This window comes from Pimephales promelas, chromosome 20, assembly GCF_988280905.1.
Source record: "Pimephales promelas chromosome 20, fPimPro1.hap1.1, whole genome shotgun sequence".
Classification (NCBI taxonomy): domain Eukaryota; kingdom Metazoa; phylum Chordata; class Actinopteri; order Cypriniformes; family Leuciscidae; genus Pimephales; species Pimephales promelas.
The window spans coordinates 8,774,733-8,788,538 of record NC_142788.1 but is presented as its reverse complement, the minus strand read 5'-3'; the positions used below and the strand labels follow the sequence as shown (position 1 = coordinate 8,788,538).

Genomic DNA, 13,806 nt, shown 5'->3' with positions numbered 1-13,806 from the left:
CGTCCAATGTTATGAAATAATGCGACGTACATTTAACTTGATTGATGTCATCTGACATTTTGTTTTAACATTTTAACATTACAATCAAAAAACATGAATGAAATTATACAGTAGCCTATACACTATAGGCTATTTACTTCTGATTTTGCAGAAATCATGTAAAAACGTTATAAGCCAGCAAACGCGATAGGCAACTTTATTATTAAAAAGCAGTCTAGCACTTGACAGTAGTTCAGTAGATATGCAGTAACAGGGGAATAACGGTTATTTACGACAGTGCAAGTACACCACAGCGGCTCTAGAGGTCACTGTTTTACAAAAAAACCAGAGAGTGCATAGTGTGCCTTTAATTGGTGAGTTTGTTTAATGAGTTTGGTAATTAATGAAGTATATAAATAGGGAGCTGAACTCGTTTCCAAACTTAACCATGGCGTGTCCTTTCATAGATGAGGTGTTGGATGAGGGAGCTATAGTCTCGCGGAGGGCATTTCAAAGAGAGAGAACTTTCAGAGACAGGTCAGAGCCATTGGCATTAAATGACAGCTACCTGTATGAACGATTCTCAAGAGATGGGATTGCATATATTTGTAGATTACCAAGCCCACACATATACAAATAATTATTTTGTTTAATATGGTCTAAACCATGACTGTGTAGCCTTTAAAATTTTCCACTGGCCCCTCAACTTTCTCCTTAGTTGAACAAACACACAGAAGTCAAAGTATTTAATGTGATTTGTCTTTAGAGTGAATCTGCCTGTTAGGGGTGAAAACACACAAATAAATGTTGTGAATGATCAAAAAGATAATGTTTTTTTTTTTCTTTTCCATAAAAAAAAAGGTAGTTCTACTTGCATATTTCTGTAGCTGTTGAATTTCCAGCTCCAACTTCCTCATCTTTAGTTTTTTATACTCGATGTCGATATCAGTTGCTTCCATTTATTTAAGGCAGTATCGTTTATACTCCTTTTATTTTTCTGGGTTATGTAGCAACATTTAAGTTATTTCATTACTCTTGTCACATTGTTTTAATTTCTTAATACTCTAGAACAGAACTCTAGAACAGTGTCAGAATCCTGAAAACACATTATGATCATTTTATCACACAAGTACACTTTTTAATATTCAATACAGTATAGCATGGATGGAGTACCCCCTCCTTGAACATACAGACAGTCTCCTCATCCTCCTCAACTGATGGGCCTTCTCAAACTCAGTTAAACTCATTAGCTTACATAACTGATTTAAAAGGTCTCATACTCACAGGCAACATGATGTCTGGTGGATCCATAAAGCATACAGAATCTTGATAGAACTTTTTTTTTTTTTTTACCAAAATGCACCATTACAATAGCACAAGTACCACATGACATTACTGCTATGATGTACTTAGGCCTACAATGTAAAATACACACACACACACACACCTTTTATTTACTCACTCCTTATACTAAATGATATCATTTTAGATGATGACCCCCCCCCCCCCCCCCTCAGTCTTCTTTTTGGTCGCTTCAATAAAGAAAATAATTTTAAAAAAATAAAAAAATAAAAAACCCTGATTAGTTGTAACTTCAAGCTGGCATTGATTACATGTACCATAAGATTTACTTACCATTCAGACTATTTTTATATTTTATTTTCACCTGCTGCCAGGTTCTTTTTCCTTCACTTAAGTTGCTGCTGCGTGAAAGCAATTAACGTTATAGCTTACTGTTATTCACACACAAATTTTGCAATGTATTGTGACACACATTAAATGTTGAAGTATTTTAAATAGTTCACACCGCTACTTACGCATTGAGACGATCAGCAATTTCCTGCCAAACTTTCTCTCTTGCTTTCTTTATTGCCGCTGTATTGACTTTTTTGGTGATGACATCTTTAAATTCTCCATTATATGTTTCCGTGAGCATCGCTGCTCTATCTTTTCCTTTTGTTGCCATGGTAGCCCACAGTAAATCGATTGACCCATGCTCGACTTTTCAGGACTTTAAGAGAATGGCGTGCACGCGCAATTATCTAGACTATTTAAACCTGACTCAAATTAGTAAGATCATATGATCCTCAACTTACTGTTATGGAACCAATTTAAGCGCGGATGTTTAACTCGGCTCATTCAAGTCAGGTTTTGGACTTTAATCCCCGCTTTTCTAAGCGGCTTTTATGAAACAGCCCCCAGGTCAATACACCAGCTTAGCACTCCATACACAACAACACAAGTCTGGTGCAGGGGAGAAGTGAACCTCCAAGCCATGTTCACTCTGCTCTCTTAGTGCAGCTCCGCAACTCTCCACGAGCCTCAGGTGTGGCTAATTAGCTGCAATGCAATCAGAGTGAGGGAGAGACTGACAGAGCACAACAAACACAGCAATTTAACAAAGTAAAATACAAATCAAAAACACTTTTCATAATAATACGTCCCCAGGACGTAACAATATATATATATATATATATATATTTTAAGGGACAGTTCATCCAAAAATAAAACCGTTAAATATCGCTAATAAATATATATATATATATATATATATATATATATATATATATATATATATTTTTTTTTTTTTTTTTTTTTTATAACGATATTTAACGGTTTTATGCCAAAGTAAATGCCAAAGTAAGGGGTTGGCACTTTTTTCTGCTTCTTCGTATTATTTTGATTTTCTATGCAGATGCACTCACCTACAAAGTCAACCCAATCATTCCAGAATGATTCATTTTCCAAAGTCATATAGTTTAAATTCTCTGTATTTTTTCATATCGCAATATATATTGCAGAAAATCAAAATATCGCAGTGCCATTTTTTCCCCAAAAACTGTGCAGCCCTGCTACTCTTTTAGGTAACACAGCCTTTCTTAAATCTTGTACATATGTTAGGCAGTAATTCAATAACAGTTTACATGTAAGTGCAATAAAAAATTATGACAGTAATAGAAAGCAAAAACAGATTCTAAAAGAAAAATTGTTTAATTTTGAAGAAAGTTCATTTGATTGCCATCTTGGCAATGCCCTCGGGTAGATTACCAGTCTTTTAACTGTACTTCAGTGTGGAAAGATTACAATCTCCATTATTGCTCGCCAAGCTTGCATTAGTGACATGACTTGACTGTGTTCATGTTTTTCATGTGTGAGTGTGATGGTTATACTCTGGTGTCCTGCAGGTCCTGACGTTCAAGGAGATCAACTGGCAGAGTCTGCGCATTGAGGCCGATGCGATCGAGAGTGACGAACAGGATCTGGGCAGCACGCCACTGCGCCTCATCACCAACCAGGGGCGTATACGCATCGCTCTCAAACGCAGGGTACACTACTCATATCTATTTACACATCTTCTTCACAGAAAAAACTTTTCATCACTTGTTTGCCGAAGTCATATGAGAACATTTTGAACTAGTCCTAGGTTTTTGCCTGGTTTTGAATTTTGCATTTTTTTCCATTCTGCCGGGCAGATATTGAACATTTTTGTAAAAGACATTTTGTAGTGGAGTTTCATTCATTTGATATCAACTTTGGAGTAGTGTGTTGCTTTTGAGATACTGGAACTAAGATTAGATCATCATAATTATCATAATTTGCGCTGAATGACATTGTGATATTTTGTTTCTCTTCAAAATAATTATTGCTTTATGATTTTTAAAAAAAATTTTTTTGATGAACAGGTTTACTTGAATAGCTCTATTTGGAAAGAATTTATCATTCTAGAATCATTGGGGTGATTTTATAGTGTGCATTAACCTTAACCCTAACCCTAAGGGAGATAATTTAAAGAAAAAAATATATATATATTTTTAATTTTGAAGAATCTCCACTTGAGTTATCATATGCCACATTCACAAATGTTCGACCCATTCAATATGACTAAATAATATTGTTCTGATTTTATTTTGATTATTTAATATATTATTATAATGCAATACAACTATTGTTATATAAAATACAATAATCAAGTATTTAATACAAAAAGTATTTTTTACAATAATTATAATTTAAAAATAATTTTAATATTAAAATTATACTTACATTTAATTAAAATAGGTACATTTTAAAGTGCCCCTGTAGTCAGTAATTGTATCCCTTCAAACGAATCTTTGATCCCCAAAATGAAATATCATGCTTTAAAATAGCTTGAATGTAACTCTAGACCCTCATTTAGTATACAAGTTTCAATGAATATGCAAATGAGCCCCGCCTCCACTCACTCCAGCTTAGAGATCCATTCGTTGACGATCACTCATTGACCTGATTGGTTACAAGGTAGTTTGTTTCGTCAGAAACACCAGAAACATCGAGACTGTCTTTGGTTCTCTGCAGTTTTAAGGAGAAAATACTCAGCAATGCTGTCGACTTATGAATCTGCACATGGTTTGTATTAAAGCGTAATAAAAACACCACATCGACATATAAACAATATAAAAAGTTGGATTTTTACCACAGGGGGACTTTAAAAATAATAATATATTTTAAATTTACAATACTAATATTTATGTTGTAATTTCTTCATCTTCAAACGTTAAACCATTGAACTTTTATTTTTGTGGAAGTGTGTAAATTGAACAGTACCGTGCTTAACTTTGAAATGCAGCACATACACACTAAAACTATTCTGTTAAATTTACGGTAAAAAACTGGCAGCTGTGGAAATGGAGTTGAACCGAGTGTGAACTCAGCGACCTGGTGAGCGGGCGGGGTGTGACACATCATTGCTCACAGATGCACATGAGAAAAGGGGTAGAAAAGGGGCCTGTGGAGCTATAATAATGAGGAATTCAGACCCAAGCATTGCAGTTATGCTTTATATAGACCACAAATGTATGATTTATATGTAAATATGAATGATTAAAAAGCATGATATGTGCCCTTTAAAATCACACCAAATGTATGGTTAGATATGTCACAGTTATTCTCCGTATATAGTACGGAAACTTTCTGTTGACCAATTAACAGTTTTTCTACCGTTATTTTATATCACTGCATATTTATTGAATTAAATCACAGCTTTTTTGGTGTGATAATCACACTACTCTTATATCATGATTTTGGTTTGATGTCAGTATATCTTGCAGCCCTAATCCGAGGGGAATGGCATGTATTATTATGTGCTGACGTTACTACCCTCCTCGTCTCAGGTGAAGGACTGTAATGTCTTGGCCTCTAAGCTGTTCTTCATACTGGATGATCTGCTGTGGGTGCTGACAGACTCCCAGCTCAAGGCCATCATCCACTACGCCAAGTCTCTGAGTGAGGCCATGGAGAAGTCCGCGCAGCAGAGGAAGAGCATGGCTGCTGAAACACTACAGGTGCCACACTCCACCCTTTAAATCCCTCGCAAAAGTGTTATGAAGACAACTTAAGGGGCTTTCGCACCGGGTAGTTCTGGGAACTCAGTTGTAAGAACTAGCCACCCGAGAACCAATGGTTCCCTTTGAAACGTTTTCCTGGTTGCATTCGCACCACCAGTAGGAACTCTGAAGTGACGTGAGCCGCGCTTGTTTTTGTGACTTTTATTTTGACGGCGTGGCAGACCTTTATTTTGCCAGAGCATTAGTTCTCAGAGCTTCATTAGTTTACGATCTATCTTACAGTCTTGTCTAATACGTTATATAATATTTTCCACTTGTGAACTGGTATTTGTCAGTGTGTTGCGTTCAAGTGCTTTTGTTGTCATAATGTGGTAAAAAGATGGAGATCCAGACCTGTTATTTAGCTAAAACTATTTTAGATTACTTAAGTCATCTGCTACAGCAAGAAAATGATTTATCAAAACTCAAATGGTAAATTATATGCTGTATGTTTGTTTTTTAGATGTAGAATAGTACATCCCAGACAGCAAACTGACATTGAATCAACGTGGAAACGACGTCTCTCATGACATTGAAACAACGTTGATTTGCTCATCGAATTAACGTTGAACCAACGTCAGACGCGGCATTCTTCAAAGCTAAATGAAATCGAAAATTGGTTTGCTTTCATAACGTTGAAACAACGCGTTGATTTCAAGTTGATTTTCCGTTAGTTCTGAAAGAATGACGCATCTGACGTTGGTTCAACGTTAATTCGATGAGCAAAACAATGTCAGATCAACGTTGTTTCGATGTCATATTTCCACGTTGATTCAATGTCAGTTTGCTATCTGGGATACTTTTACCATTCATGACTCTCGCGGTGCTTTCCGCCATTTTGAAGAGGTCAAAGGTTATCTCATCTCAGCAACTCGTGCATCAAAATATTATATGAGCTGCACAGTGGAAAATACCACATGGGGGGGGGGGGGGTGCATGTGCATTTTTCACGTCTTTTGTTATTTACCATACCCAGATAGCAAACTGACATTGAATCAACGTGGAAACGACGTCTCTCATGACATTGAAACAATGTTGCTTTTGCTCATCGAATTAACGTTGAACCAACGTCAGACGCGGCATTCTTCAAAGCTAAATGAAAATCGAAAATTGGTTTGCTTTCATAACGTTGAAACAACGCGTTGATTTCAAGTTGATTTTCCGTTAGTTTTGAAAGAATGACGCGTCTAAAGTTGGTTCAACGTTGTTTCGATGTCATATTTCCACGTTGATTCAATGTCAGTTTGCTATCTGGGTAATTACCATAGCACGTGAACGCACCAATAGAGAGACAGTATATGAAAAAGCATTAGCGTATGCCGTGTGGTTGATGTCCAGTGTTGCTAGCTGAGCAGAAATTCATAATCATGTTTGACTTGGTCTCCTCAAAGTTGCGTTGGAGTTTCTCCTCGGCGTAGAGGTCAGATCTGTCACTGTTTTCCGTGTTCGTAGTGTTAGTTTCATGTGTAAATATATAGGCTATAATCTGTGTGTTTACACAGCTTTTTAAAAAAATGGCGGGAGCTGGTGTTTTGCATGCGTTCGGCCAATCAGCAAACACTAACGTCACTGGTAGATCTATAGTGCTGGTTTAGACCGACTCTGAAATAGGAGCTAAATTAATTCCTCCAAAAGGAGTTCCTAGAACTAAAATCGTTCCTGCACTGTGAACACGCCTAAATCCAGGAACTTCCACCAATAGTTCGAGTAATTATTAAAAGGTTCCTCTGGTGCGAAAGCCTTTTTAATGGTTAATGAGGTACTCTAATCGGCACATCAGATTTTAAGAACAAAAAGAAAAGGAAACCCTTTGCCCTATACTGCACTGCCTCAGGTTTTGGGGCAACGGTTGTAGTGAGGCTTTTGAACACAATTGTCATTACAAAGCAGCTCAACAAAGTAAATGCTGTGTTAAGCCGATATAAGATATTAAATCCCAAGTGTAGCCGGTCCTGCGTCAGCCACTCCCTGTGAATGACTCAGACAGTGTGTGTTTATGTCTCGTTGTATTTGTGCACCAGACTGCGCCTCCCTCTCCTGGGATCCACTCTCTGTGGACTGAACCTCCTCCACCCGAAGCGGTCGGGAGTCCTGACACACTGGCCCAGTGTTTCGACCTCCATGATGTTAAAGAATCATCTTACCACACTTTCATCTCCCGTCTCGACCTGCATATCTGCAACGACAGCTCTTCAGATTCTGGTACTGAATTCAGATCACTGTTACCATTCATTATACCATATATTCTAGGAATAGTTATATACCATATAGCATATATTCATAGAACTATGAAAGGAATAGTTCACTGAAAAAATTATTTTGTAATTAATTCAAGAGGACCCACTTTATATTGTGTTTGTGACTACTATATGCTAACATTTCAATTAATCATTTGATACAATGCACTTCTTGTGTACATACTGTACATGTTTAACATTGTTTTTGTATAATTAACCAATTTTATCCCTTAAAACTCATATTTGATCACCAAAATTATATAATTAAAACATTTGTCATGCCTTAAAAATAGCTTGAATGTAACCCTACACCCTTGCCTCATTTATTATATGAATATGTTAATGAGCCCCGCCTCCACTCACTCACTCAGCTCAGAGATTCACTCGTTGACGATCACTCGTTGATCTGATTGGTTACAAGGTAGTTTGTGACGTCAGAAACGCCAGCGATTTCAAACCGTGTTTTTGAGACTGTCTTTGGTTCACTGCAGTTTTAAGAGGAAAAACTCAATCCGTTGTTTCATCCCGGTTTAAAATAATGATCTGCGTTTAGTGCAGATTAATCGGTCTAGAGTCACTCGATTTTTATACTCTTTTTATCAGAGTACTTACATTTTAATTATGCATTGATATATATATAGAAAGTTTAAAGGGTAACTAAACCCCTGGTCAGAGCCTGACTCCACCCACTGGCAATATTTGAAAATGCTGAAAAAGTGGGCAGACCCCAGCGGAGATAGAGGGGACGAAATAGATGATAAAACACTCTATCCTGATCGTTTTCAATACTCGCAATTCCAATTCCAGACTCCCTACAGTGGTTTTGACGAAACAAGAGATTGAGGTTTTTATACTGCCAAAGGCCGTAGCTCGTACCAAGAGCATGGTGAGCTGAAACCTGCGTACGTCACGAAGTGCGGAACATCCAATAGGAAAATTCAACTGCAGTAGCCACCGTTCAACCTGAAGAGGGCAGCACTAAGACGTTTTTACACCATATATTGTAGAAATAAAACACTTTATAAACAACTGTCAAAAAAGTTACTTTAATCAATGACTGGTATTAATAAAGATCCATTCTTACAGATCATTAACTAAAAAAAGTTGGTTAAGTGTTTAGTTACTCTTTAAACAAATTTGGAAAAAAGTTTTTTATAAAATTATTACATACACAACCTTTAACAACCGCTTGCTTAACCAATACAAAATAGGTGTAGTTTTAAAGCGTAGAAGCTTGGCTTTACAGTGAATACAGGGAATATGACCATCACTTAATAACTGCTTTTAAATTTGCTGGCATGTTACAAGTGCTCTATTTTCATAGCGTGAAATAACTGCGTGGAAAAAGGTAGTTTGGACATTCAAATCCCGTCTTTTGTGTTTAATGGGAAAAAAAAGTCATGCAGGTTTGGAACCACATGGGGATTAAATAATAACAAAATTGAATGTTTTTAAGGGAACTAAACTTATCTTGTTAGCAGTTAGCTAAGTTTATAATCATAACAATGACATACCCATGTGATTTCTCCTGTACACACACAGATGAACCTCCGCCTCCAGGAACACAGGGTGCGATGCAGCTGACCCTCCGGAAGCTGGGCTGGGATTACTACCCTTTCCACAGACCAGGTGACAGACGGTATTCTTATCACACACCCTCTGTTACCTTGTGGTTCTGAGGATTTAACTTGTACTTTTCTGCCCCTGCCTTTGAGGTCACTCCATATAAATTCACTTGACAATGTACACTACCTTTTAAAAGTCCATTCTGCTCACCAATACTGCATTTATTTGATCAAAAATACAGTAAAAACAGTAATATTCTAAAATATTTTTACACTTTAAAATGACTGTTTTCAGTTGTAAATATATTTTTCTATTTGAATGTATTTTAAAATGTAATTTATTCCTGTGATCAAAGCTGATTTTTTAAAAATGTATTTATAAATCCAGTCTTTAGTGTCACATGACCCTTCAGAAATCATTCTAATATGATGATTTGATTATGAAGAAACAATTTTAGTTATTATCATTTATTATGATTTCATATTTTACTTCCCTTGTCCTCATTCATTTAAAGTTAGACATCAACCTTCTTAGTATTCCTCAATCAATTCATTATAAATAATGTACAAAAGAGTTGTTACAATACATTTTTGTGTGAATAATGACCCAAGGTGTGTAACTGTAAGTATAATTTTCTCTGCATAACAATAATTGATTCTCTGATGACTGAATAAGTGCAATTCACCTTCATTCCTACATGGTGGCAATGTCTGATACACAATGATAACCTGATCGTTTACTCATTATTAAAAACAAAAGAATGGGAAGAATCATCAGCAAAACTAAATGAATTGGCTCAGTGATGAGAGGAAGTACTGAATCAAATATTAGTGTCACTGTCACTTGATGGTGGGTCTGGTGAAGAAGCTGTCAGCGATCAAAATATTGATTAGGAAGACTTGGAAAATGATAGTTTTGAGAATATGGTTGACATCGTGAAATGAGTCTGATACTGAATATACAAAGGAAGTTAGCTCTCATGATGACAGTAGCTATGTTTCCATCACCCTGTTTTTCTGCACATTTTAAAGTATCACATGAAACTAGAGATTTCAACAAAAAAAAAAAAAAATGTTGAGTTCTATTCTTTAGAAATTGTTACTCTAATATCAGGAGAGTTGTATACTATTGCAGCTATCCATGTTAAATATACTAGATCCGGAGTTGCTAAAGACCCAAATATTAACCATTGGCAAAACTTTAACGCATTTGAAGTTTAACATATGTTTTGAAGTTCAAAAGTTTGAAATATATATTTTTTTAACATTTATGTCTTTACTGTTAATTTTGATCAATTTAATGCATCCTTGTTGAATACAAGTATTCATTTCTATATATATAAAAAAAAAAAAAAAACAAAAAAAAAAAACGTATTGGCCCCACACTTAAAGGGATATTTCAGGATTTAGCATTAAGCTTTGTATTAGTATAAAACCTGTAGTATTTTCGAATTACTGTGCTTTCCACCCTCATATCCCCCTGAGGTGAGAGATTTATGTATTTTTTTTTGGAAAATATCCTCCGATGACGCAAAAATCGTCATTTTGCGTCATCGGAGGATTTTTTGGCCAGAGGGTAAATACTACAGTCAGTAGTATGGTCTGTCCCGCATGTTCTCAACCCGCCCATGGAGGGTGGATCTCACTCACAGAATGAACACGTAATGTCGGCCATCTTTTTTTGGAAGCTAAGCTAGCAGGCTCTTGTTCTGTGGAGAAAGCTGAGTAGCAGGGGTTACCATCCATAGGGGTTTTTCCTGGACATGTCAGTCCGTCGATGTCAGGGATTCAGCTTTTGCTTTCTGCAGTCGCCATTCATTGTTTACATGCACAGCTTTTGTTTCAATCTAACTGAATTGATTCTGATTGGTGAATCTGAATGTAGTGTTTACATGAATGCTAAACAAGTGATTGGTTGATGTGTGTTTTAACATTGCTAAGAAAATTCCCACTCCTCCGTGAGAGATACGAGACCGGTGCGTCTCACAGGTGTCGCTCATCGGTAATCACGCCACCGGCCTCGCGTCGTTAATTCTCCCGCGGCCCTCACTCGTCCCGCTCACCTCAGTAAACATATTGAATGGCGACTGTAAAGCGCAAAAGCCGAATCCCGGACATTTTGGGTGATCTCAAAACACATTTTCGGGCAGACTCATCATGGAGACTCACTAGTAGCCTAGACTTAGATTACTGCGCTCTGTTACCGGTAGGCGTGGCCTCCTAGGGCAGTGAAGCAAGTGCATTCTGGGAGTTGTTGTATTTCATCCACATAAGCCAAAAATACATTTTCTGCCTTTTCTCAGTCTAGAAAGCTCCAAATTCAAAAATAATTCCATTTCCATTTATTCATTTAGCTGACGCTTTTATCCAAGGCGACTTACAGTTGCTATATGTCAGAGGGTGCACGCCTCTGGAGCAACTAGGGTTAAGTGTCTTGCTCAGGGACACAGTGGATTTGAACCCGTGTCTCTCACACCAAAGGCATGTGTCTTATCCACTGCGCCACCACCACCCCAATTTCACATTTCTTTTACATAAATGACCTATTTTAAATACACATTCATCTTTCCAGAGGTGAAGTATCCCTTTAATGTTGCTCTGAGCTTGTTTAGGTTGTCACTGTTTTTGAAGTCATGTTTTTTCCCCTCATTGTAATAATGACGCAGCGATTGATGTATTGTGTAGGTGGTTGACTGCAGATGCATTGATGTATTCTGTGGGTGGTTGACTCAATCTGTTCAGTGACATGTGATGTGTGTGTGGGACAGGTGAGGGCTGCCGGCACTGGGAACGTCACTGCGGGGCGATGGATTCTCGTGCTCAGTGGGCCACCAAACTGCTGCAGGACTTTCAGAAGACCATGGAGGATCTGGGCATCCCTGGGCCTCACACAGAACCAAACGTGTCTGCTAAAGACTCCCCGGCCAAAAAAGTCAAAGGTAAACGTTCTCATAACAACTCATTCCTTTTCTGCTGATGTCAGCCCTGATGATAACCCTAACCCTCAGAGTTTTCCCTCTCAAGAGGTTCAGTTCTTATCATGTTGTAGTCTAAACACTAAACATATTTGAAGTGATGCACCGGTTCCTCAAATAATGTACGTATTTGTCATGAACGTGTCTGGTTTTGTTTTCATTTTGAGAAGTTCTCTTGTTAATTTCATGAATTGAATTGGTCTTGTTTTGTTTTAAGCAGACGGGGAATCACTGTCTAATTTCAGTCCTGAGCGGACTCCGACCTCGCGCCGGACATCAGCAGCCGCCCCGTCCTCAGGAAGCGCACTGAAGAAACTTCGCTCCAGCTGTATGGTGATCCGCGTGGACGATCTGGACATCCATCAGGTTCGAGACATGTCTGCACAAACATAAAAAAAGCGATAACACTTTAGAATACGGTTCCTTCGTTAATGAATAACTACACAAGAACTAATGAGTAACACAATATTAACAATCTAGTAACTATTATGAACTAACAAGAAACTCTGATTAACGAACTAGTAAGTAATAGCGCACAGATGGATTTATAATACGAATCCAGATAATTAGTAATTCCCACAGAAGTATCTAGTAACACTTTCATCTGTGAGCTATTACTTACTAATTATTAGGATCCGTATTATAAAGTGAAGATCATTGGAACTAACTACTAATTACTCAAGTGTTACTACATGATCTAGTCATGATTTGTGCAACCGTTTGAGATTTTTGGTGAACTTTAGTATACTTTTAGAAAATGTCTTTAGTAACACTTGAGTCATTAGTTAGTTCCAATGATCTTCACTTTATAATACAGATCCAAATAATTAGTAATTCCCACAGAAGTATCTAGTAACACTTTCATTGGTGAGCTATTACTTACTAATTCGTTAATAAGAGCTTCTTTTAGTTAACAGTAGTTACTAGATTGTTAATAAACTTTTTCAGTAGTTCTCTGGGAAGTATTAAAAAATAGTAGCTATTGATTACTTAATAGTGAACTACCAATTTCGTCTGTGCGCTATTACTTACTAGTTCGTTAATCAGAGTTTCTTGTTAGTTAATAATAGTTACTAGATTGTTAATATTGTGTTACTCATTAGTTCTTGTGTAGTTATTCATTAACGAAGGAACCGTATTCTAAAGTGTTACCAAAAAAAGCTATTGAGACACACGGTTGACAGTGACAGCCTTTATATGATTATATCCATATATAATCATATATGGCTATATTTGCGGGCAGCCAATGAAGACCATAGGCTGGCGTTAAGCAATTGTGTTACAACCCTACGTAGGTTTTAGCAAGAAGCAAGACTGGAATTACTGACGACTCATTTCAGCCGCTCCGAATCGATTCTTGCTTTTAGGAAACAGTAATTTATTTGTTGTGGACTTTGATGTTTAAATCTTTGCAGACTTTTTACATCCACCGAACAGCTATATTACACAGTACATGAAAGGTAATATTTGAAAAGGAATAATTGAGGCACTTTAAAGTTGTACAAATATACAATTTAATTTCCAGGTTTAAAGTAGAAGTTTGAATCTCGGATGTGGATAATGTGTGACTTGAACAACACTCTAGATGTCTAAGCAGCAAACCGTTTATTATAAAAGCCTGTAATTATGGGTACTTTTGTTCTATTATTCATAGACTTACACTGAGACGGCTAAGAGAGGAATTATA

The 13,806-nt window shown here is 36.9% G+C and overlaps 1 protein-coding gene across 3 annotated transcripts in view; it reads left to right on the top strand.

Annotated features, from left to right (window-relative positions):
• The window catches only part of bltp3a (bridge-like lipid transfer protein family member 3A), a 49,834-nt gene that overhangs the window by 19,542 nt on the left and 16,486 nt on the right, over window positions 1-13,806 (top strand). For 2 of the 3 annotated variants that reach the window (XM_039663992.2, XM_039663994.2), the window contains exons 6-11: window positions 3,165-3,305; window positions 5,130-5,300; window positions 7,364-7,544; window positions 9,122-9,208; window positions 11,913-12,083; window positions 12,337-12,485. In XM_039663992.2, coding sequence (XP_039519926.2) covers window positions 3,165-3,305; window positions 5,130-5,300; window positions 7,364-7,544; window positions 9,122-9,208; window positions 11,913-12,083; window positions 12,337-12,485 — 900 coding nt within the window. The remainder of the gene's footprint in view (window positions 1-3,164; window positions 3,306-5,129; window positions 5,301-7,363; window positions 7,545-9,121; window positions 9,209-11,912; window positions 12,084-12,336; window positions 12,486-13,806) is intronic. The other variant, XM_039663993.2, reaches the window with a different exon arrangement.